Source organism: Macrotis lagotis, chromosome 1 (assembly GCF_037893015.1).
Source record: "Macrotis lagotis isolate mMagLag1 chromosome 1, bilby.v1.9.chrom.fasta, whole genome shotgun sequence".
Classification (NCBI taxonomy): domain Eukaryota; kingdom Metazoa; phylum Chordata; class Mammalia; order Peramelemorphia; family Peramelidae; genus Macrotis; species Macrotis lagotis.
Window position 1 is genome coordinate 827,008,406 of NC_133658.1, and position 27,267 is coordinate 827,035,672.

The 27,267-nt window shown below is 36.5% G+C and overlaps 1 protein-coding gene across 6 annotated transcripts in view; it reads left to right on the forward strand.

The window, feature by feature from the left end:
* The window catches only part of FAM124A (family with sequence similarity 124 member A), a 196,482-nt gene extending 170,075 nt beyond the window's left edge, over positions 1-26,407 (forward strand). For all 6 annotated transcript variants that reach the window (XM_074217173.1, XM_074217174.1, XM_074217177.1 and 3 more), the window contains one exon: positions 22,009-26,407. In XM_074217173.1, coding sequence (XP_074073274.1) covers positions 22,009-22,818 — 810 coding nt within the window. In that variant the 3' untranslated portion in view covers positions 22,819-26,407. The remainder of the gene's footprint in view (positions 1-22,008) is intronic.
* Positions 26,408-27,267: the final 860 nt, after the last annotated feature.

The following is a 27,267-nucleotide window of genomic DNA, read 5'->3' on the forward strand; positions in this document are numbered from 1 at the left end:
TAATTATTCCAATACATACAAAGATCATTTTTCAGCATTCATCTTTTTGTAAGATTTTGAGTTCCACATTTTTCTCCTTCTCTCTTTCCCCTTGACAGTAAGCATCTGATATAACCATGTTAAACATATTTCCATATCATTCAGGTTGTGACAGATGAATTAGAACAAAAGGAAATACAAAACCATGAGAAAGCTAAAAAATACAAAGCATAATATAATGTTTTTAAATGGAATATGGTATGCTTTGGTCTACATTCAGACTCCATAGTTCTTTCTCTGGATGTGGATAGTATTTTCTATTACATGTCCTTTAACATTGTCTTTGATTATTGTACAGCTGAGGAGAGCTAAATCCATCATATTTGATCATCACACAATTTTGCTGTTAATTTGTACAATGGGGTTCATAGATTCTAAACCTGGTCTGTCTCTAAGTCACACATTTATTATTTTGTTTACAGTCTATTACTTGAGGGGAAAGTTTTTGTAAAAGGACAAGTGGTCATTAAAATAAGCATTATGTCCTAGCCATATGGAAAATAGGTCTCAGATGAAGGGAAATCTAACAAAGGACTGAAGAAATTAAATAAACTCTCTCCTCCTTTTGTCCTATCTCCATGTGTGTGAATCTGTTTCTGAGGGAACTAACCCTGAGTATCATTTTCTGCCAACCTAGTGATAGTTGTCACAGGAGAAGAGGGGCAAAGGAAAGGCTGGTCAGTGTGACTGTAGCCAGAACCAGCTTTGCAAGTCAAGTAGCTGTTTTGTTCAATATGTTTGTAAAACCAATTTACTGGAACTGGGAGAGATACAGTGATTAGAACATGGCTCCTACCTTGAGTCTTGTAATAATAGCTTCTATTAACATGGTGCTTTATACTCTACAGAGCTCTTTTCTCTTCACAATCCTATGAATTAGGTAGAGTAAATTTTATACTTCCCATTTCAGAGAAAAAAGAACTGAGAGAAGATAAATTGTTTGGCTTGCCCAAGGTCAGATCAGTAATAACTGGAGAGAGAGAGAAGATATCTCCTCAAATAGATATGATACAAATTGGAATTTAATAACCTAGATTAGAAGAGTATAAAACATCTGTCATGAAGGAGAGATTGCTTCATGCTAGGGGGAGGTCAAGGAAGATTTCATGAAGACATTTCAGCCAGACCTTAAAGGTTGAGTAGGAGGTCTTGAGAAGATGGAACCAGCAGGTGGATGTTTTGGTCATAGGCAGTGGCATTAGGTAAGAATGTGTTTGGCTGGACAGCTAGGTGGCACAGTGGATAGAGTACAAGCCCTGAACTCAGGAGGACCTGAGGACACTTAATAATTGCCTGGCTGTGTGACCTTGGGCAAGTCACTTAACCCCATTGCCTTAAATAAATAAAAATTTTAAAATGTGTTTGGCCACAGTGGAGATTCCTATTTAATTGGAGGATAGGGGATATGGGAGTCTAAGAGATACATGACAGATAAAAATACAAAATTGGTCAGAGCAAGATTAGAAAGGGCATTAATGTCAAGATAAGGTGGCTAGTATTTATTCAGTAGGCAATTAGGAGTCATTGAAGACTATGGAGAAGTGGAATCTTGGGATCATCTATGTATATGAGAAAGACCCAACTATCATGTTGCAGTGTGGCAAATAAACTAGATATTTTTATCATAGAAAAAGCCTGTATATGAATATTCTAAGATTGTTGAGCTACTATGCCTCGATAGGCAATATTCTTTCAAACTCCTGGTCAGATCACAGAATTACAGATATAAAAAGAATGTTACCGATAAACTCATTTTATAACTGAGGTCCTAGAAGGTTAGAATTCAATTCAACTAACCAAGTATTTATTTAGTGTTTGCTAAATATCAAATTCTGGGCCATAAAGTCCAACACTGGACTAAATGATTCAGAGTTGGAAAGAAGGAATAAAATAGCCTGCATATGTTAAGAGGAGGGAAGGTAGGTCTTCCTCCAATTTCCATCAAAGACCATAAAGCCAACTTTAAATTCTACAATAATATGTGCCAGGCTATACCAAGCACTTTATAAATGTCTCATTTAACTACAACAATAACTAACATGAATGTAGTACTTAGTCAAGCACCCAGCTAAGTACAAATTATAATCTCATTTCATCCTCACAACCACCTAAGAGGTGGGTGCTATTATGCTTTTCATTTCACAGCTGAGGAAATTGAGATAGACAGACATTCAGTGACTTCCTCAGGGTTATACTATTACTAAGTGTCTGAAGCTGGATCTGAACTTGAGTCTTCCTGATTCTACACCCGCCACTCTATCCTCTGGGCCACTCATGCGTATACATTATCCAAATTGGAACACCACTTTTGTTCTTTGGATTGGGAATGGCATAGCCCCCAAAGCAGTCCAGCTTCTAAAATGAAGGATGGTGACCATAACCTCAAAAATTTCTGCGAAAGTAATTAGTTCCCTCTTGGAGAATCAATGAGTCAACAGTTAAAATAAATTTGCTCAAGACTAATATCATCTTGGGACTCTTTGGCTAATATTTGCTTGATCTGTGACTCTTTGGTCTCATCTGATATCTCTTGGTTTGATCATTTCAGCTGAAGGCTTTAGGGCAGAGACTGGACTTGCCATTTATTGGTGCAGAGAACTTCCAGATGAGCAAACCCTCCCTTTGCAGGTTGTCATCTTCTCTATAACCTAGAGTCTTCAGTCTTGGGATCTTTAATCAACAACATGTCTAATCGTGATTCCAGAGGGTTCATGATGAAGCAGCTCATCTTACTCCTGATAAAAGAGTAATGGACTCACAGGGCAGATTGAGACATACATACATCCAGATAGACTGACAGATAGTAGATAGGTAGATAGATAGATAGATGATAGATAGATAGATAGATAGATAGATAGATAGATAGATAGATAGATAGATAGATAGATGTATGTATGTATGTATATATGTATGTATTTTTGGACTTGGCCTATGTAGAAATTTGTTCATCTTAACTATAATGCTTGTAATGAGAGATTTGGGGTTTTATGCTTTTTTATTGGGGGAGATGAAAGGGAGAGAAGGTAGATGTTTGTTTTAAAAAGAAATTTTAAGTTCTTGAGAGTTGTCTAGTCTAGAGCATTGAGAGCTTAGATGCTTTTCCCATGAGAAAAATGTCAGTATTTGTCAGAGGTAGGACTTGAACCCAGGTCTTTTTGATTAAAGGAGGCAGACAGGAAACTACACCTAAGTGTCAAATTCTCCTACCTGATTTTGTATGGCCCTGGACCTAAAATGGGTTTTATTACAAAAAATAAAATAAAATTATATTCTTAACTTACAGGTACAAAACCAGGTAGTAGGCTGTATTCAACCCTCATCCTATAGGTGGTAGTGGTAGTAGTGATGGAGGAGGGTGGTGGTGGTTTTGGGGGGAGGGAGAGGGGGAGGGTAAGGGTATCTACCCTACTCTTCAGGACCCCATTACACAGCATTCAAGCATGACCCCTAAATATGATGTTAGAGAAATGACAATAGAGACCATCTTAGACTAATGTTTAAATCAATAAGATAATTGTCAAAGCAAAGAAAAATGGAGAACTGAAGCAATTATTTGAGGAATTCATCCTATTCCCTCCCCCCTACCAAATTTCCTGCCTAAGATTTCCCAAGTAATTTTTAAAACTGGATTTTTAAAATTTTCTTTATCTGGTTAATTGCTTTTTATTTGCTATGTAGACCTGTCCATAAACTATAGGAAGAAATTCTCCTTTTCCCAAACTTAAAATATCCAATGGGAAAATTCTACTCACCCTTCCTGAAAATAGGAACCACTTGGTATGCTCAGCTCTGCTTCTTGTGAGTGAGAATGACAACCAATACAAAGAATGTGTTATGTATGCCATACTAAAAATATTCAAATAAAAATATCCAGAAATAACTTCATCAGATTTATATAGTTGGAGAAACAACTTCCTCTTTTGTCAAAGAAATTTCCTCCTTTTCACTTTCTTACTCTGCACATCTCCCACTAGCATCAAATATTTATGTTTCAGTCTGTTTTTCCCCAAATATATGAGTTAGCTTATTAGAGTTAGGGGTCCTTCTGTTGTTTCCTATTTAGATTTATAAGCTTTCTAAATGTATAATGCAGATTAATAACCTGGTTGTTTCTTAGCACTTCAATGCTCATACTCTTTTCAATTTAATATACTCTGTGAGCTTGACTTAATACCCTGCTTTCCACCTTTTCCCAAGTGTGACTGTGGGTGATAAATAAAGCCAGTCCCTGTAGCATCCTCATTGGCAATTCTCAACCTGAGAAATGCCATTTATCATTGATTCTTGTTTTCACTCTAGCAAGGAAGAGTTTAGTTCTCTTATTATTCATAACAAAGCAAAATTATAATGGGCTACTGGTTGTATAGTAGCTACCAAAGAAGTATAGAAAGCAAGAAGGCAGGTATTCAAAGGGTCCAGTAAGAATCTATAGGGCCTTGAAATAACTATGTGAAGTAGCATGACATAATGGACCTTTAAAGTCAGGGAGTTGTGATTTCAAATTCTTCCTCTGATGAATACAGGTTGTGGGACCACAGAGTTTAAGTCATTTAAATTATCAGGATTTGGAGCAGCTCTCAAAGACTATTAAATACAATATACTGCCTGAATAGAGGGAATTTTCTTACTCTATAGCAGAATAATCATAGATCTAGTCTTTCTCCCTATTGCCGTGGAATAAGGAGTATTATCATTTTCATTTTATAGATCAGAAGATCTGACCTACCCAAGGTTTCAGAATATGGAAATCTGAATTCAAGTCTTTTTTTTACTATACTATGTAATATTATAATATTTTTTCATATAAAATGCTACTTATCAAGCAAAAATATTGTGTGTCCAGAGGGATATTTATCTTAATAATTGAATCGAAAAAAGTCAATAAGTTCCAAGTCCTCTCAGAAATGAATGAACTGGATTTTAGTAATGGGGCTGCTGTGCAAAGTCACCAACTTCACTTTCTCCTTTGGGGCCATCTGGGTCCAGTAGCCAGGTAAAGATCAGTTCTAATCTTTGGTCTAGTCTAACCACCTAAGACAAACCTTCAGATCTCTTTTTCTGAAAATTCCACATCCATCTGTGACCTAAAGTTCTGAGAATATGAACATCCCTTTGATTTAGGTATTTATAAATACCTATGAGGTTTGTTGAAAATCCTTGTGAGGAAGGTAATAAAAACTAGACAGCTAGGTTAAATTCTCTTTTATACTTTCCCCCAATCTAAGAATTTAATGGAATTTTTTAAGTGCCTAGATATTTAATGGTAAGAATTCCATAGCTGTGTTCCCCCACACACAGATGCATAGCATCACCACCACCCCCTCCTATTCCAAAATCTGCCAAGTTCAGAGCTATTCAGTAAATCTAAGATTTTTGACATCATCCAGAAAGAAGTGATACAGAATCACCAAAATACTGTTAATAAATGTTTTTGATTATTCTAGTACAGAGCAGGTGGAAGAGGCTCACTGTGTATCCACTATCCTGCTGGGGATGTCTGTGTGTGTGTGTGTGTATGTGAGAGAGAGAGAGAGAGAGAGAGAGAGAGAGAGAGAGAGAGAGAGAGAGAGAGAGAGAGAGAGAGAGATTGATTGATTCCTTGGAGTGTATTCATAAAATGGCTAGGTCAACACATCATTAATACAGAATACAGAATTTCAAGGATGGATGGGACCTCAGAACCCTTACAATTCAGTTCATAACCCAAATAAATTCCAACTGCAAAACATTTGAAAAGCAGTCACATAGTTTTTGCTTGAAAAACTCAGGTGAGGGGACAACTAAGTGGTACAGTGGACAGAGCACTAGCCCTGGAGCCAGGAAGACCTGAGTTCAAATCTGACTTCATAACTTCATACTTACTAGCTGAGTGACCTTGGAGAAGTCACTTAAACCTATCACTTTTGCAAACACACACACACACACACACACACACACACACACACACACACACACCAAGAACTCAGGTGAGGAGGATCTCCCTCCTTGTCAAAGTCACCTATTCCAAATTGAATGGCTCTTATTTTAAGAACTTTACTTAATATTGAACCAAAATTTACTTCTTTGCCACTTTCTTTCAATGCTGCTGGTTCTGCCTGAACAAACAATGTCTCCTGAGTGTGGGAGTATTGTCTCAGCAGGTGTTCCTTCCTATAGGTCAAACATCTCCAAACATCACCACTCCACCCCAACATCTTTTCCAGATAATGAATTAAGAATCTTACATATGAGTTCAAAAAATTAATTTCACATTTCAACTTCTTATATTCAGTTCTGTCCTATCAAGATCTTTTTGAATTGATTATTACCCAGTGTATTATTCATCTCCTATTAGGTCTTCTGGATATTTAATGACTTAATAAATACTTTAGCTCTAGTAAAAGATCTAATACAGGGTGTCCCAAAAGTCTTAGTACAGTGTTCAACTTTAATAGCTTAAAATCACATTAAGATTTTTGGGATACCTTGCATTTTGTTTTAATTTCATGTTATTCAGCTTACCTCAACATTGTATTGAATTTGGGGGAGGAAATCTAGGTTCTTTCTGTTTTGTGTTGGCTGACAACTTGATACTTATGTCATCTCTAACTTCATTCAAGACATTGATGAGAATATTAAATGCAAAGGCCAAAACACAACTTCCTAGAGATATTTTATTAGAAATCTCCCCCCAAGGTTGACATTATTTCACCAGTAATTGCTCTTTGGGTTTGACCATTCAGCAAGGCCTATTTTATATTGTATATAACTCTTTGAAAAAAGATAATAGGATTTTTAAAATTAATTTTAAACTTAAATACAAATCAAAAAAAGAAAAAAGAATATGTCCATTTACATAGTAGAACATAAGACAGGATGAAGACAAACTTTTTTTAATGCTTCATCTTCAATTTTAATGTTTTTTTCATGGCTCCTAAGTTTAGTATGTATTAAAGACATGGCTGACTTGATTCCTACTTACTGAAGGAAATCATTAAGTATAGATGAGGATGAATTCTGTGATGTGCAGGGTTAACTTTAAACCTTCCTATTCAAGAAAGAAGAATGGTAATATTGTAAAGTATATGAGTGGAATACCCTTCAAATGCACAAAACTCACCTTCATGACCATTTTAGCAATTCGTGTGAATAATCTCATATTTTATACTTCATAAGAAACAAAATAGTCTGGGTTAGGACACTTCTATAGCTGCATAACAAGTTATAGGGAGCAAAATAGCGCAGTGGTTAGATTAAGTCTGAAGCCAGCAAGAACTGAGTTCTAGTCCAGATGCAGATACTTATTAGCTCTGTAACCCTGAGCAAGTTAGATTAACCCTCTTTACCTCAGTTTCCTCATCTTTAAAGTAGAATAAAGAAGGAAATGGCAAACTATGGGCCAAGAAAAGCCCAAAAGGGGTCAGACGGAATCAGTCACAACTAATTAGAACCTATTCTTGAAAAGCAATTTGGTATTGAGTATGAGACCAAAAAAAAAAAAAAAGAGTCCAAAATCTCAGTTCAAATTCAAATTTTGACAGATACTTTGTTTTCCTAGCAAGTTATTTTCCATAGATATTAGCTTTATGATCTTGACAAGTCATTTAACACACTAGAACCTCAGTGTCTTTAACTATAATTTGTAAGTATAATACTTGAACTGCCTACCTTTCAGGATTGCCGTGAGGAACGTTTTGCAAATCTTATAGGGATATATAAATGTTTGTTATTATTATGAGTGAGAAGGGAAGAGAGAGGAAATTGTAATTTAAAAGTGTTTATTAATCATTGTTACAAGCCTACCTGCATCCCAAATCATTGGGGGACCAATTTTTGCAAGTTCTTCTAGGTATAGTCCATAAGAGTACCTGAAAGGCTGAATCCCATGAAATAAAGATAAATTTTGCCCAAGAGACAGAAAAAAAGAGAGAGATTTAATGGAAACTATCAGGCATATTGGCTACCAGGGGAAATTATTAGCTCAATAATGAAGATATAAATCCAGTAAAAGTTGAGACCTATCAAACACATGGGCTACCATGGGAAATTCCTAGCTCAATACAAGCATACAAATCTATCAAAAATGACTTGGATATGATGAAAATAGAATTTTTAGCAATAATCCTAAAAATATAAGGCACCAAATAATTCCTGAAAAGAGGACAATGTATTAATAATAAATACTTAGAAAGGAGTATATGGTAGTGATAGTATGGTCTACCTTGATAAGTCTGCATTGATTTCCCAAATCCATATAGAGGGAGACAAAGAAAGAATAAGGAAGATGATGTCTGCCAGCTACTTCGTCAGCAGTTGAGGAGTTAACAGTTTTCCTCACCATTCTGCCCTCCAGAAGAGCAAAGGAGAGAGATGGAGAGAGATGGAGAGAGAGAGAGAGAGAGAGAGAGAGAGAGAGAGAGAGAGAGAGAGAGAGAGAGATTCCAACTGACAAGGAAGAAAGGAAAAAAAAAAGGAGAAGGCACAAGAGCATAACCATGTCTTTTCTCCTCAGCTGTAGCCAAAAGAAAAAAAACTAAGAGAATGTGAGTATATGACCAATCATCTTCTCTGCTCAACCTGAGAGAAAAGAGAAGAACCAGTCTCTTCTCCTCTATTTAACCCAAGAGAAATGAAAGCTCAGAACAGTGCCAAGAAGCTAGGGTTTAATGGTTGACTGGAAAATAAAATGATCCAAGAGAAAATTTTCAGATGACTTTGGTCTTGAAACCCTGACGACTCCTGCTGGTCCTATTAGGTCATATGCTCCTAATCTTTTGGGCTTTAGCTAGGATCCATGACTATTCCCCGGCTCTACTCCCAAGGGTAGAGACAATATTGCTTTCCTTCTACATTCTGAATTTTTCCCAAGAACAGAGATTTGAATTAAAGGAAACCTAATCCATTATTAAATCAAAGACCGCCTCCTCAATCTAGTCCACATGACTTATTTAGAGTCCACAGTTATAAATCAAGAGGGATCTCTTCTGTTAATGAACAGAAAGATGCTCCCCCAATGCTTATCCTTGGCTGGAGTCAAGAGAAGGAGGAGGAAGTTATTCTATACTCCTCCATCACCATCCCAAATAGTTTGAAGGTATCAGGTGTTAGTATAATATTATCAAGGACTATAGAGTTGAGGAAACTTCATAACATTATCACCTCTAGCATCTTAGACTGATACTTCTCTATAACTGTGACAGTAGAATTTAAGCTCTAACAATTCTAACTCAGCAAGAAATACTTTTGAGTACAGGTATAGTAATGGACCATGTGTTATCCAAGGGCCAGCCTCCCTAAGTGACCATCAGACAATAATGACTTTTATTATCATTATTATTGTTCTTGTGAGTACTCCTTCCACCAAAGCAATTATCAATACCTTCAGCCTTAGAAGGCAACTAGGTGGTGCAGTGTTAGAGTGCCAGGTCTGAAGTCAGGGAGATTCACTTTCCTAAGTTCAAATCTGGTTCAAATACTACTAGCTCTGTGACCCTGAGCAAGTCACTTAACCCTATTTGTCTCAGTTTCTTCATCTATAAGATGAGTTGGAAAAGGAAATGGCAAACCACTCAAGTATCTTTGCCAAGAACACTCCAAATGGAATCTCAGAGAATCAGACTCAACAACAAATAAACCTCCCCTCCATGTACATCCATGTATCTGTATTTATATGTGTATCCATATTCTCAATATTCACCCATACATTGATCACTTTCTTACAACTAGTTTCTTGTTTTCTTACTTTCAAAAAAACTAGTTTTCAAAAATTATTCCTCAAAAAATTGATTGTTGTATATTTTGAAGCAATATTGTTTTCAGTAGAAACAGCATGATTTCAAAAGGACATTGGACAGAACATCTAGTCCCAACTCTGCCATATTAGTAAACCATGGGTATCGCTTATTCTTTCAATCTCTGTGGAATCACTTGTAAAATGAAATTATCACTGACCCTGCCAACACCAAATGAAATAACAGGTCATAGATTTAGAGCTAAAAAGGGGGTTTTAGAGGTCTCATCTGTAGCACTTTTCTATACAAATTTGTGGTATTCTTATTACCAGTATGCCATTTTCTCCCTCTCCAAACTGTTTTCATCTCCTTCTACTGGGACACATAGTACTAAATTGGACAAAGCTCAAGCTTTGCCTGAGCCCACTACATTCAAGATAAATGGGATAACCAACCCCCTGAAGGCTAGTGAAAGGCCAGATAAGGTATATAAATGAACTATTCTTCTCCTTCTAATGGACTGATTTTTATTAATCCCTGTAGTTAATTGCCACTTGTCATTCTGGGATTTCTTTTAGGTCCTGGGTTTGTGATTTTCTTGGACAAATCATTATTACACAGAAAATGATACTGTGATATTGTATTGTACTGTATTTTGACAGAAGAGAACAAAAGAATGTGCTTTTGTACTAGTGGAAGAAGAAATAAAGTTCCAGAAGAGTAGAAGGGGAAATAAGAGGATGAAAAGACAAATTAAATAGAATTTTGTCATTAGAATTATTAAACTATAGCTGAAGTTGTGGAATCATCTCCCTGGGGTATTTTCTACATTAGATACACACACACACACACACACACACACACACACACACACACACACACATTATGGCTGTCCATCTGCAGGGACATGGACTAGAAAAGGACTCTTCTCAAGCAATTTGGAGTCATGACCCCTCTAGCAACATAGAGAAACCCTTTCTTAGAACAGGGGCAGCAAGTTGGCAAAGTGATGCACTGGTTAAATGGATAGTGTGCTGGGCCTGCAGTCAAAAAGACTCATCTTCTTGCGTTCAAATCCAATCTCTGACATTTATTAGCTCTGTGACCTTGGGCAAGTCACTTAACTCCATTGACCTCAGTTTCCTCATCTGCAAGATGAGGTAGAGAAGGAAATGGTAAATCATTCCCATGTCTTTACCAAGAAAATCCCGAATGGAATCATGAAGAGTCCAACACAATTGAACAACACATCTCAAAATAAGAGTTCTAAATGTATAAAACTATTGCATTACAAAGGAATAACTATATTGAAGTAGTTAACAAAATATTTTAAACAATCTAAGAACTTGTTGACTAGATGATGACAAGTTCTCTTTCCTTTCACTGACTATGTCATTAAGAACCATGAAAAGGCATAGATTCATCTCTGACCTCAGCAGCCATGCTAATGACCTTCCTATATTCCAAAAACATTCACTGAATGTATTTCCACTTGTGTGCCAGCTGTCTGCAGAAGTTAGATCAAAAACCTTAGGACTTGCCCTGGAGTCTAGTTTTATGCTGATTTCTGGGAGGGAACCAGATCTCTCTGCCAGGAAAATCCATCTCCATTTCCTTGGCATTCTTGGACAGGTTAATTTATGGAAAGCTATTTGGTTACTTAGTGAAAGGTGTTTACTCCTCACATCAAAGGAATTCCCTGAACCCATGAACCATTTGAGTAGGGGTATCTGGGAATGTGAACCCCTGTCTCTCCTCTCTTTCTTTCTTCAAAAGGAAAGGAAGCTAATACAACAGTAAATTTGTTAATGTCACTGGAAGTAGCCTGTGAGGAAAATTCTAAGGTGACCCCAGGGAGTCCAGGATAGACTTCCAAAATAATGAAGTTCACTGGTTATTATTCATTCTGGAAGGGTCCATTCTGTGACACCCCAGGTGATTATTCATTTCTAGTCTCTATTGTTTCCATACACTTTTTTAAAGGGTAATTGAATCCCTTGGGCTTATCAGTTGCTCCAGTTCTGGTCTAATCACTATCAGCCTACCCCTCCCAAACTGAGGGGCAATCCGGATCATAGAAGCCTATCCACACAGCATCTTGACTCCAGGACTGCTCCGAGGCTATCCCCCATTCCAGATGAAGATGGACACCCCTACCTTGGCATCCTGTCCAGAATACCTTCCCCTGATCCAAAATCTCTACTGTTGTCTCCTCTTGACTTTCTGAGTATATGTATATTTCCCTTGGACTAGCCCTATGTAATCATGGAATCATATGCCCAGTATCTAGTCACCAACCCATAATGTTACAGATAGAAAAAAGAAAAATTATCGAGTTGAATCCCAGTAATCTGATTATTGAAGCTAAGTAGAAGTGACTTATCCCTGGTCACACAGTTATTAGGTCAAACCAGGACTACAGCCTAACTCTTTGGAATCCTTCTTCGACAAGTCCCCCTGTTCTTTCTCTCATTTTGAGGATGGGAAAAAAACTAAAGCTGGAAGAAATTTAACGACTTGCTTAAGATTTCCTGGCTAGTTAGTCAATCAATAAACTTTTAAAAAACACCTACTATATTCCAAGCACTTAAGGATACAATTATGGAAAAGAAAGTTGAAAAACAATATGAAAGAGTATTATTGGTCTTGAAATTAGAAGACCCATGGGCAGCTAGGTGATGCAGTGGATAGAGCACCAGCCCTGTGGTCAAGCCCTGTAGTTCAAATTTGACCCCAGATACTTGATACTTATTATGTGTGATCTTGGGGAAGTCACTTAACTCCACTGCTTTAACAAAAAAAGAAAAGAAAAGAAAAGAAATCTGAAGACCTGAATTTGAATCCTGGGTCTACTGATTATTAGCTGTGTGACCTTGTGCAAGTCACTTCCATTCCTTTAGTTATAGTTCCCTCTAAAAATTGCCTTGTCTAACAAGGCATAACATTGTATGAAGAAAGAGTCTGAGAAACTGGGACCCTAAAGGCAAGACAGACAAAGGTTTCTGTCTACTTGAGAAGATATCTTCCATACTTTTCACTGTTCTTGGGCAATTTCAAGAGAATTAACTATACTTCCACAAGGCACATTCAATGACATCAGGAAATAAGCATAGGACTGGCATATGAGACATTGTGGATGAATTAGAGGCTAATCTGAGCACTATGACAGTCAGTCTATAAGCATTCATGTCCTAAGTTCTATGCTAAGAGTAATAAAAAGAGAGACAAGGACAAAACTTGCCCTCTAGGACATAGTTACACGATCGATAAGAAATACTAAAAAGAGCCAAAGATGTTATAATGAAGAAAGGTTGAGATTGGCTTTCTGTAGAAGACAGTACTTAAATTGAAATTTGAAGAAAGCCAGAAGGCAGAGATGAGTAGGGAGAGCATTCCAAGCCTGGGGGTCAGTCAGAGAAAATGAAGGGTCTTGTTCAAGGAAAAGCTTAGGAGCCAGTGTCATTGGGATTGAAAGGTGGCAGGAAAGACTGGAAAGGTAGTGAAGGGCCAAGTTATAAAGGGCTTTAAATGTTAGAATTTTTTGTTTGATCCTGGGGATGATAAGGAGCCCTGGAGTTTATTGAAAAGAGGACTATTAATATGGTAGAATTCATGAGGGTGGCAAGTACAAAAATCAACAGCCATTATTAGCTCATAGTAATTATTGGTGGAATTAGGAAGGGACACCAGAAATCAGTTAATCCAATTCTCTCATTTTAGAAACACAAAAATTGCAACTTAACCATGGTCCTATAAAGTAACAAAAGGCAGAACTAAGATTTGAACTCTGGTCTTCTGGCTTCAAATCCTACATTTTCCTACAGCACCATAGAGTGCCAATGTGCATTTTGGGGGTTTTATTTGGTTTAAGAGAGAAGGAATGACTGAGAATTCATGATGTATATGGAGGGTGGGATGCATGGTGAGTATGGATGAGTTCAGGGTTTCATCCATAGTATCTCCCCTACCTGGGGCAACTAGGTGGCACAGTGGATAGAGCATTGGCCCTGGAGTCAGGAGTACCTGAGTTCAAATCCAACCTCAGACACTTAATAATTACCTAGCTGTGTGGCCTTGGGCAAGCCACTTAACCCCATTGCCTTACAGGAAAAAAAAATAGGATCTCCCCCACCCTCAACACACCCACAGTTTATAACTAAGTGTGGAACAACCCATGAAAGAATTTATAAGAGTGGATTTGTTCTGGGTCAATATATCTGAATTAGAGACAAGTTCACTTATAGGTTCTTGCTCTCAAGGAAGAGCATCTGCACAGGGACTGGCATCTGAACATCAAAATGAGTGTCATGTAAGTGTGATTTATTATCACGAGTACTAAGTAATAGAATCACCAGTAGAGGTGGGAACTTGAAACCAGGTCTTCTGACTTCCATTACAAGGGCTTCTGCTATACTTTGCCATTTAACTGGAGTTCATTTGTGTGCAAATGATCCTCCTCTCACTGCATAGGTAAATTTTCCTTCCTGATATAGTTGTCTTCTTTTCAAATGATTACCATATGAGCCATTCCAACTACGACATGAATTATAAGATTAAAAAAAATAAACAGCACACCATTCCAAATACTATAGTAACAAATATCTATAAAACAAATATTCCCAATTCTCAGACAATGGACCATTACTGTGAATCATATTCAATACAATCAAATTCCAAAATAGTGGAAAAATTTGGATAGTCTTTTGAAAGGTCATGCGATGAACACTGCCCTTTAGCTCACCATGAACTAATGGCAGTAGGGACTTTTTAAAAACATAGACTCATGGAGCAGGAATCTTTATAATGAGCATATTCTTTGAAAAGCCTGGAAAAAACTCCTGCAAAAGTTGCAAATAAAGATAGATTTTTTTTCCCAAATAGTAAGAGAGGGACCTAGGGAACCAGAGAGAACTGACACTCCTGGGAATATCCAGCAGAGCTTAGCTTTTTTTGTTTTGTTCTATTTTTCTGGCCATAGCTTTTACAAAATTTTTTGGAAGCAAAGTTCATGCACAAAATCTTCCTTTTCTGAAGGACTTACTTATTTAGTCAAATTGATAAGATGAATTTTTTTCCTTCTATAAATATATAAAATCTGGGGGGGGGGGCCTCCTTCATCAGATTTATTCCAGCCCATTCTAGTCCTCCATAACTTTGACAGATATATACTTTGTTCCAGCACTTGCATAAAGAACTGAAAATAAAGTAGATGCCCATCTATTTGGAAAATATCTAAATAACTTGGGGGGACAAGGATATAATGGAATGCTCCCATCTTAGAAGAAATAATTCAGAGAAGCATGGTAGATATTTACTAATTGATGAAAAGTAAAGTAAGAAGAACCAGGAGAAAAGTTTACACAATGACCACAACAACAAAGCAATAAAAATTAAAGATTGTGTAATTAAAAACAAGTATTTATACAGTGCTTTAAGGCTTACAGAGTGTTTTATAAATATTGCTTCATTTTTTTTCTTCACAATAACCCTGGTAGGTGGGTACTATTATGCTTGGGTTGTAAAAATCAAAGGGCAGAAATTATCTCAAATTACTGAATTTATCAATTGTCATATGCAATAGCCAGAATGTATATATGCATAGGCTAAATACATTCATGGTATGTACTCTATGAGAAAGTACAAGATTCTCCCACATTGTCCCAATTTCATACTCTCAATCATATAACTCTGGCATCTTCTTTTTAACCAGACATTTTCCCTATTTGACATAATATTGATTCAAGTCCTTTTTCTTATCCTGAAGACATTCTGATTTTAAGAGTGTCCAGAAGCATTTTCCCTTATTTCAGCATTTTATCATGGTATTGCACAAAGATTTAACTCTTCATTATCATCCTCATTTTACAAATGAGGAAGCTGAGGCAGATAGACTTAATTGACTTGCCCAGGGTCACACAATTTGTAAATTTAAAGGTCAAATTTGAACTCAAGACATACTAATTCCAAGTCCAACACTCTATCTACTGTACTACCTAGGTGCTTATGAACAAACTGGTTCCAAAGAAGATATTTTCCCCCTCCCTTCTTGCAGAGTTGAGGTACATGAGCATGGAATATTGCATATAACATCAAACTTCTTTAATTTATTGGTCAGTTTTACTGATTTTTTCCTTTATCCTTTTTTATTCTTTATTATAAGGGAGAGATTTTGGGGAGGATAAAAGAAACAATGGGAAATGTAGGTGATATAAAAACAAAAGATAGCATTAAAATTTTTTTATGTTAAGGAAACCAGTGGAAAACCTGGAGGATTAAGAGAATCCTTTGGGGAGGCTTTTTATGAATTACAGTGATAGAAATCACATAGGATGCATAGTTATGGATGGGTTCTGATTTCTTGGTTCAGGGGAGGGGTCTTCATATTGATAAGATCTTGGATTCATTGAAATACTGAGATACAGAGAGGACCTTGGATGTCATCCTATCCAACTCTGATCTAAACCACAAGTCCTGCTCAACATCAGGAGAATTTCATCAAGAATGTTCTAACTCTCCTTCAGACTATGAGAACCTACATACCCTATCTTTGATCTCTCTAAGATCTGTTTTCCTGACCTCTTGGGTCAATGTCAGACTGTTCTTAGAAACCCTCTCCTTATCTATCCTGACCTTGAAGATAAGATCAGTCTCAGAAAGTTTCCCTTACCAGTTTTTTAAATTTTTTTTTTAACCAGTCAGCTCCTCCTTGTGGTTTCCTTTTTTCACTTCCTCTACATTCCAAATGTTGAAATGATTAGCTTGGCAAATCAAGAATTTATTGGTTTTTATATGTTGCTAAAGTCTCTATGAAAAGATTTTGATGATGGCCTCATTACTGTCTTCAAGAAGAAAGGTGAAAAAAACCCAACTGAAACAACCATTATATTTTCTCATTTCTTTCCATTGCTGGCAAACCCTAGCAGAGCCCTTCTGAATCATTTAAACAAAATCTCCATCTTTGAGCTACTGAAATTTAAATATTGGTTTTTTTATTATATTATAGTACTGAAGAAATTTAATTTGCTATGATGTGTCAAATACAGGAAAAGTACAGGAAAGTGATATCTCCAAATACAGCAGCCTTACAAAGATATCTGATATCATAACAAATCCATGAGCACCACAATTTAATTCAACAAGCATTCATTCATTTACTAAATTCATACTGTGAGCCAACACTGTGCTAGTTCTAGATGTACAGAGACAAAAACAAAACAGTTTCTGCTTTAAAGGACCTTGAATTCCCTTGGGGGAAAACAACATATTCTTAGAAAATTAAATATAATCAACACAGGCATGCCAAAAGTGTATGGGGGTAGGGGGAGTATAGATGGGAGAGTCAGAAGAACTAGCACATGTGGTGTAAGAGCTTACTGAGTGCTTTTCAGGGCTGCTAAACCACTTTTGGTGTCCACCTGTCACCCAATTCTCACCTATGGCTCCAAGAAACTATAGCATGCACAACAGTCACCCATGGTAAACTATCTCAGCAAAAGGGCTGAACCAGGTTGAGGTAAACTGATAAGCTTCAAACTAGAGGTGCATTAGGGGAATGTCTATCCCAAGTACGTGAAGACTTGCACTGGCAAAATGGTGGAAGATAACAATTTCTTTCAATGACCACGGAGTGGTTAAAGCAGGATGGAGCCCATAGAGTTTGGTCAGATATCCAAGATGCCAAGATCTGTCACTGCATCGTAGACTATTGTCAGTGTCTTGACTTTTATCTTGCCATACAGACATTGTTATGTCCATAACTTGTATCTTTACATTATAAATTTTTTTTAAAAAGAGATTCAATTTACCAACATAATTTATTACTTGCTTAATAACTCAAGCATATTTTCTTACCACCTGAAATGGAAAAAAAGTGAACCAAGCTATGAAATTATTGTTTGATAAATCTTACAACTATGTAGGCAAATAATTAAAGCCAGGATGCTAAAATTTGGAAACATGGGAGATGCTTTATTACTTTTATAAGAAATATGCAGGGGTGGCTAGGTGGCACAGTGGATAAAGCACCAGCCCTGGAGTCAGGAGTACCTGGATTCAAATCCAGCCTCAGACACTTAATAATGACCTAGCTGTGTGGCCTTGGGCAAGCCACTTAACCCCATTTGCCTTGCAAAAAACCTAAAAAAATATAAAGTATAAGAAGTATGCAAAATATTACATGTAGATGATATAATTGATATAATTAATATGAATATATAATATGATGAAATACAATATTCTGGTTGTCTGGAAAACGACTTGTTAGAGACCTACAAAAATTCTTTTTGGTAACTAGGAGGAGGAGTAAAGAGCTCATTGGGGAAATGATAGCTGTAGGAACTTCATCAACTGCTCCAAAAGTTATAAACTGGAAGGTAGGACCCTTTGGAAGGAAAGAAGCATGCATTTATTTATTAAATGCCTGCTCTACGAGTATCCATAACAGTCATGAGACAAAGTAGCAGCTGAAAAAAAAGCCAAATTATTGAGTAGAAAAGCAGATCACACACAGTTTCTAAGTTACTTAACTAATGGACATTGTTCCATTATGAGGTTAAATGGGAAATGATTGGAAAATGTTTTGGAATAGTTGGAAACAGTTGGAATGCTAGCTAATTTCTAATTGGAGCAGCTAATAGGGAAATTTGAGATTAAACACATGAACTATGTCCAGCAACTCCTGGATCTAGGGTACACCTTAAAACTAAAAGAATGTGATAAAGGGAAAAAAGGGGAAAATACAGAGGGAAGATAGCATGAAGGGCAATAAAGAGTTAGTAATTATAACTGTGAATGTGAATGGGATGAATTCTCCCTTAAAACATAAGCAAATAGAAAGATATGATTTCTTTCTCATCACATTCAACTTAGATCAATGTATACCATGAAAACATTGTACAGACTAACAGACTGCCTTCTTGGGGGGAGGGGAGGGAAGGAAGATTGGGGGAAAATTTGTAAAACTCAGAATAAATAAAATCTTTTAAAAAAGCAAAACTAAAAGAATGCATGGATTTTGGAAGAGCTGAAGGCACAGCCCACATGATAGCTGTTTTCTTTTTTCCAAATTTTAGGGTTTTTTCTCTTTTTGCTTTTTTGAAGTTAAACTATCTGAAGTTAAACCATGTTTCTGGGTTAACTCCATTATTCCATATTCACCTGATTAGGATTCATCGAAATATAACAGAAAATAAAGAGAATAGTATTTTTCTGATGGGTAGGGGCTGAGCCAAGAGATTAATTGAATAAATCCATAAAGATCAGACCACCATACTATGATAAGCATTGCCACTCACATTAAGGAAGAGAGTTAAGAGAAACAGAAGTCACCCATTCTGCAAGAAGCATGGGGAAGTCAGCCTTTTTGCTAAGTGCTCTCTGGAGCCGTAAAGTTCCTCATTTTATACATGAAAAAATTGATTGCTAGTGCCTGAAGCTTCATCATAGAAGAGGGTTAAATTCATGTTTCCTACTTTAGAAGGTGGTGAGGAAAGTGCTTTTTGTAATTTTTTTTAAAAAATCTGGATGCATCACTTGATCTATGTAAGACAGTGATAAACAAATCAAAAGGGGGCCACTAAACCATACTGAGGTACTTGAAGTTTACATATTGACTTGATGTATTAATATTTTCTGCTTTATTGTATTTTTATTTATTTGGTTAAATCTTTCCCAATTACATCTCAACATTGTTCTGTTGCTAGGGAGTGTGGTAGTTGGCATATGGGTGTTTGACTCTTCTGATATCAAAATGGAACTCCTTATAAATATTAGAGAACTTCCCAGAGCACTGAGAGGTTAATTGACTTATCAATTAACATGATCAGAATTGGAACTGAGGTCTTTGTGACTCCAGTGTCATTCTCTGTCCTCTATGCCATACTAACTCTCTTTACAAGCTTCAAGACTTTTTATCTATGTGAACATTATTAGAGCTATGAGGTTTATTGATTCTGGACTTGGAGCCAAGAGAACTGGATTCAGAGCTCAGCTCTGACCATCACGCATGCTAGTTGAGTGACCCTGAGCAAGCCATTTCAGCAGTTTCACATTCTTGTATTGTAAAAGGGAATTGTTTGTATGCCCTGCATTACAGGGATGTTTTTTCCTTAAATTTTATTTATTTAAGGCAATGGAGTTAGAGTGACTTGCCCAAGGTCACACAGTCAGGTAATTATTAAATGTCTGAGGCTGGATTTGAACTTGGGTCCTCCTGACTTCAGGGTCGGTGCTGTATCCTCTGTACCACCTAGCTGCCCCCTAACAGGGGGCTCTCCCCTATTTTGTGGAGAGCGCTTTAATAAAGCACTAGGTCAATGTTTAAAGAATAATAAGTTATCTAGAGAAAGTTATTCTGGGCAGTACCTTAAGAATTCATAAATCAGGAACCAAAGCATAGAAAGAACCATTCTCTCCAGTCCTTCTGTGTGGGTCCTGTTTGGAGTGATTGACTGAAATCAGTTGATCAATAAGCATTTATGAATACTGACATTGTACCAGACTCCAGATAATACAATGGGGGAAGCTAGGACAGGACTCCTGGTACAAGTGGCTGTTTAGATTCAAGGCAAGGTTTGTAGAGACTAAGCAACAGTAAACAGCAAGGTTTCTTTTCTGAATTTCTGAAAGCAGTAGATAGAAAACAAAAGGACAGGAATTAGAACTGAAAGATGGGCAAGTGCCCAAGACCCTGCAGAGATTCTGTGGCAGTTTGGATTAAGCCTTGGTTAATGACTCTCATCACTTACTGGACAGTCCTGTTACCATAAAAAGTGGATAGGGTATTAGGGAGAGAGAGCAATCAATACCACTTAATTGTTTGTAGGCTTCTGGGCCAAAATTCATGTAATATTAAATATTTTTTTAATTGTGCTTCACCCATTTCAGGGTTTGTTTAGTGTCCTCTGTTGTGGCTAGAATTTTATCTTAAAATTAAACAGGTTGTTGTAAGTATGAACTTTTTCACTTTGATATAACCAAAACTACATGCATGTAGTTCTGTAATCCAATCTATAATATAAGATGTGACTTGCTTACTCCACATGTATTGTAATACCAAAGGATAGGGAGTATGAAATAAGGAGCTACCATCGCCTCCCTATGACCCCTGCCTTAGAGATTGGAAAGGACCTCAGAGGGCATCTTATCTAACCTTCTCATTTTACAATTGAGGAAACTGAGGCCCAACAAGTTTAATTTACTTCCCAAAGGTCATTAGGTAGTTACCACTGGTCTCTTTAATCTAACTATGTTGCCCTCCTTCATAATTTCTTACTACTACTTACTACTACTACTACTACTACTACTACTACTACTACTACTACTACTACTACTACTACCACTTCTGTCCATATTTTTTCCTGGTTTCCTAGGGTCATAGATTTATAGGTGGAAAGAACTCAAGATATCATGGTGTACACCCCTCTCCCTGTTATATATTTGACAAAACTGATAGTAAGTAAGCAGAGCTGGGATTTGAATCTCTGCTCCTCTGACACCAAATTCATTGCTCCTTTCGCTATATTAATACACCTCTGGAAAGAAAGAAAATAGGCTATTCCATCTCTGATAATAGCATTACACTCTTCTCTGATGTTTAAATGAATTTATTGTTCAGGAATGGCAAAAAATCTCCTTTTTGATACATTTCATTTCACCATGAGTTTGGATCATCCCACATAATTTATAAAGTACTATTTCTGAAAGTTCTTGATGCTTAGGCTAGGTTGATCATTTCTATAAGTTTAATAGGATTTTTTTTGACTGACATAAGTACAGTATACTTAAATTATTAATATTAGTAATCATGATATTTTTGTTATAATAGTAGTATTAATATTTTTATTGTACATCTAAGCATGGTATTCTCTTTGCTTTGAGTTTACACTGTAATCCTTTATGCTTTTCCAATGATTCAAGAGATTGACTTATATAGCAAGCATAATATGGTTTTAATTTTAATGACATACTTTATTTTTTTAATTAGATGTAAAGCTAGTTTTGGACATTCGTTTTTGTAAGATTTTGAGTTCCAAATTTTTCTCCCTCTCTGCCTTTCTTCCCTCCTCCCCAAGACAGCAAGTAGGCTGATATGTTATTATATGTACATGCATTAATTTTCCTGCCTCCTCCCTGAGATGGTAGGCAATCAGATATGGGCTACACATGTATAACTAGGTAAAGAACAAATATAACATTGCAACTGTGTCATTGGGAGCCTAACAATCCCATATTGATGGAATATTTCCTGTTTTCCCAACAGGCACACAGTTTATATAGAAAATCTTCTAAAACCAATAAGCTTTATGGCTACGCAGAAAAGACTTCTTCCTTCATCCCTTCATCTAGCTTCATTCCACGGAGCCGAACACTCAGTAGCAGCCAGCAGCAACAATTAGGCAGCCCAGTCAATGGGCTCTACCAGCCTGACCTACCTACTGGGGATCAGAGAAGACGGACTCAAAGGAACCACAACACTCATCAGCCTCCCTGGTCATTCCAGAGGAGTAAGTCCTTGTTTTGTCTGCCCACTGAAGGAGCTGCCTCCGACTCCTTGCCCTCAGTTGAACCACTCTGGTTTTTAAACAGAGACTTCCCAGCAGAAGCAGCATCAGAACAGAAACAGACCCCCAAGCTGTCTGTTGATGATTTAGAAGGTGCCCAGGAAACAGATGTGGACACAGGCCTAAAACTTTCCTTCTCAGACTTGTCTGTGGTCTCAGCCTATTCAGCTCCTAGCGGATTTTGCAATAATTTGGAAACTTTTCTCCCTCCGAGAAAATGTCACCCCCATGGGCCAAAGCAGGAGGCTTCCAAAGGAAGGCCTCTATCAGCTTCAAGTGGTCAGCCAGCAGAGGCCTCCTGTACTTCCCTTTCCTCATTTACTGAAGGGTCATCCAGCTCCCCCCCATCACCTGAAGCCTCTCCTTTCGCATCTTCCTCTACACTCAAGGAGACCTTTGAGACCCCCATTTCCCATTCTTCAGAAGTCAAGCAAACTAGTGACAACCTCCAACAACTTGCAGAGTCTTCTGGACCCCCGACACATGAAATAGAAGAATTCTACATTTGAAGTTTTCCTCACTATTACCCCATATATGGCGCCTCAAAAAACTCTCACCTACCCTCATCCCCATTGCGGTGCTGTTACAAATACTGCGAGTATTTATGTAGCAAATCTATACTCCTCTGGAAATGAATTACTTGACCTCTTTCTAAGAAATTTGAAACATGTATAATATAATCATTACTTTTTAGCAAAGAGCTGCTCTCTTTTCAGAGACAATGAAGAAACATTGATGTTGTTTTGCCAATAATGCATATCTTTAAGTTGCCGAATATTGTTTTAAAAAGAAACTCAACTTACAGACATATTTATTGCTTGCATAATTCAAGCATATCTTTTTACCACCTGAAATGAAAAAAAAAATGAGCCAACCCATGTAATTATGGTTTGATAATTCTTATACCTATGAAGCAAAATAATTAAAGCTGAGATGTTGGAATTTAGAAACATAGAAGATGCTTTATTACTTTTATAAGAAATGTGCAAAATATTTCATTTACAATATAATGGATATAATTATTAATATGAATATAATGACTATATAATATGATAAAATATAATATTCTGGCTGTCCTGAAAAGTGATCTTGTTAGTAACCAACAATGGTTCTTTTTGATAACTTGAAGAAGTTTCATAGGTCTCTAACAAAGTAAAAATTTGCAAATTTTATCACCAAAAAAACACCTAAATATGAAGTGCTTATGAAAAGACAATAGAATTCCTTTAAGTCACAAGTTGCCTTAGTACATTTAAAATGTGACTCACTTTACACAATTTGCATTTGCTTTTGTCTTTTCAGGAACATATTTACTATATAAAAGGAACATCTTAGAGGTTAATCTACTGTCCTAAACTTGTGGTGCTCTCTTGAGTATTAATAATAATAGGTCACACTTAGGACTATAAGATAAGCACTATTATCCCATTTTGCAGCTGAAGAAACAAGGGCTCAGAGGGGTTAAGGGATAACTGGTATCTGAGGCAAAATTCAAACCCAGGTCTTCCTAATTCCAAATCAACACACACAAAATAGATATGGACCCCCATTAACCCAAAATCATGTTCCCTCAGGTAATAGTGAAATTTCATCCTTTTAAGGTTTTATTTTTTATATTTTTATTGCTATATTTTGTCTTTGCAGCACCTTCATTTCCAAAAACATCTGCTATTCCTCTCATTGAGCCATTCCTTATAAAAAGAATTAAAAAGAAAGAAGAAAAAAATCAGTTTAGCAAAATTAATCAGACCATCAGCAAAGCCTGTCAGGATATACAACATCTTATGCCCATAACTAGGTGACACAGTGGATAGAGTACAGAACTTGGGGTCAGAAAAATCTAAGTTCAAATGTTGCCTCATACACTTACTGTGATCCTGGGCAAGTCACTTAACCTCTGCTTCAGTTTCCTCATTTGTAAAAATGGGAATAATAATAGCACCAATCTTACAGAGTTGACATGAGGATCAAATGAGATGAAACATGCAAAGCACTTTGCAAAAGCTTAAAAGTCCTATGGTAATTATTAGTTATTATTACTTATTATCCCCCTTCTACATGAAAATGGGGAATTAAACTTTCTCATCCTCTTTGGGTTAAACTTCCTAAGATTTTCTTTTTAAAAAAATGTGAAAACTTATCACAGTTCAATTATAGTGAGGAACAGAAATGAAAATTAAAGACAAAAAAATTAACATTAGTGTTCACCCCACCCTCCCAAATCTTCAGTCCCATTCTCAACAGAAATTGTGATGGTTTTTCACTTACAGATTACTGTCCTGCTATGCACTTATAGAGGCTTGAATTAAGAATGGGAATCAGGCTGCCTTTTGTCCATGCCTTTTATAGTATGAAAAATGTTTAAGTCCAACAGGATTTCGTTTATGGCTCTGCTGAGCCTTGGCACTAGGGATGTGGCTAGGTTTGCCCCAGAGACTAGTCACCTCATTTAGGAAGGAAGGATAAATTTGGCCTTGCCAGTTCCAGTTTGGTACATGAAGGAGATATTTTCTTCTCAGCCTACAGTGGTATTTTGGGCACAAACTTATTCAATACCTACATCCCCTCTCTCCCCTCCTCCTCCCCCTGCATCAAAAGATAAATACTTTTAACAGCTTCTAAGGTTGATACGTAATGGTTTATAATTGGTCTGTAATTTCAATAAAACCACCTAAATCAAGACTAACATGGTATAAAGCTAAAAGTTACTGAAGACAATAGCTAGCTTCACTCTAGTTCCTAGATATATCTTCCCTTTCCCCATCTTCTTTCTACCCCATAAGCTAGAAATTATAAGTAACATATTAATGAGCAGAGAAGGACCAAGCAGATCAATAAATAAACAAACAAACAAATAAATAAATAGATAGATAGATAAAGGTAAGGAATTAAAAAGCAATGAATGAATGAATGAATGAAAAAACATTTATGATGTGCTTACTGCACACAAAGTATACAAATTCTGGTTATGTAATTAAGTGGGTAGGGGAGGGTGCTGACATTCCCAAGGCTTGTGAATTCAAATTTGTGAGCTATCTCTGAGTCCAAAAAAAAGATGGTAGTTGATGGAGTGGTGAAATTTTATCTTGTCTGCCACAGGTCACCTTGTGTCTCCCTTAGTGACTTATAGGTGATGACCAGTCAGTAGTTAGTTGGAATGGCCACAGGAGTTGTTTCCCCAGATGATGGCTGTCCAGGGTAGAGGTGGGGGTGGGGGCACAATAAGAAGGCAGTTCAAGAGAAATACAGTCCCAGAAAACACAGTGGGGAACCTGGACTACCAGGGAAAAACAATGTCAAGTGTAGGACCCTCACAAAGGTGTAAATGTGGTCAGAGGTAGCAACTGTTCATTAAAATCACCAAAAAAAAAAAAATGAACAAAATACATGGATATTCTCAAGTAGAAAAGGATTTATAAGTTCAAAGAATACTTAAACAATTTATTGTCTGCATATTGCTATGAATACCATATTCACTGAATAAGTACTATGTAAATTCTTCTATCTTCTTTTGAGGTTTATTATCTGAGATTTAGAGTCATGATTACAAAATTCATTTTAAAAGCCATAATTTCTGACCATAAAAATTGAAGCATTAAAAATTTATAGGTATAAGAATTTAGTTGTAGTGAAGGAATACTTGGAATAGGAATCATGATGTGGATTAAATCCTAGATTAAACACCAATTATGTGACCTTGGGCAAGTCATTCACCCCTCTAGGCCTCAATTTTCACAACCGTAAAATGAAGTTGTTGAATTAAATTATTTCTAAAGTTCTTTTCAGCTCCAGTGATCCATGATTCTATAAACATAAGCAACATTTTCACATTTCTATGTTAGCAATAGTAAAAGCTACCACTTAGTCCATGGAATGGAAGCTACTGACCTAAGGGTTAATTCACTACTTAAGGGGATAAGGAAAAAGAAATAACCAGAAAAGACAATTTTATAAGTCTCTCTTCAGACTCTAAAAACCTATATGCCTGTGATATAATGTATTTGGCAGAGTGGGAAATCTAATCTCCCTTGTGTTGCTACATTTTACTTCCAGTCTTTTTGTCTTTATGATAATAATTTGTATAATAATTTAGGGCTTATAAAGGACTTTATAAATATTATGTATTATTTGATGTATTGAAAATTATTTTATGTATAAATAATATATGTTCTATTATTTATATGCTTATAAATAATGTACATTCTGTTATTTATATGTTAAAATGTTATATTATTTATATGCATATAAATAATATATTATATTATTTATATGTTTATAATTTAGAGTGTATAAAATATATTGTATTACATACATAAAATCTTCACAACAAATCCTGAAAGGTAACAGTTATATTATTCCCATTTTAAAGATGAGAAAACTAAAGACTTTCCCAAGGTCATACAACTGATAAGTTCTTAACTCTGACTCCTTCTATCATTTCATCACTTGGCTATTTTTTTTCAGGGAAATTCCTGCACATGCTTCTGCACTGCCTTAGAAAGCACAGGATAAACAGCTACTTACAGATAGGTTATTCTCCACTTAATACTGCTCCTCCCTGATGTTCATTGCATTATTCGTATTGAAATCACCAATGCTATAAATTTAAAAGACTATGGAAATGAAATGGAAAACAGCTCCCTTGTCCCCTACTGAAAGCTTTGCCCAATGTCTAGACCTAAATTGAAATCGACTGTATAAATTATGGGAGGTGTGGTATGATGTGGTTGGGGTATGAAATTCTTGGCTACACAGAGGCATCTTTCCAGATAATTTCATCATCACCAATTTCATCATCACAATGAAACTGTGAGAAGTCATAAGGAGACTAAGCCTAGAATTACAGCCAATGACTTGAAGCCCTGGAGGGGACAGGGACATGCAGCCTTGGATAACAGATCCAAGAGACAACTCTTGGCTATGAGGTCTGGTCTCCTGTGAGCAGGTTCTCTACATGT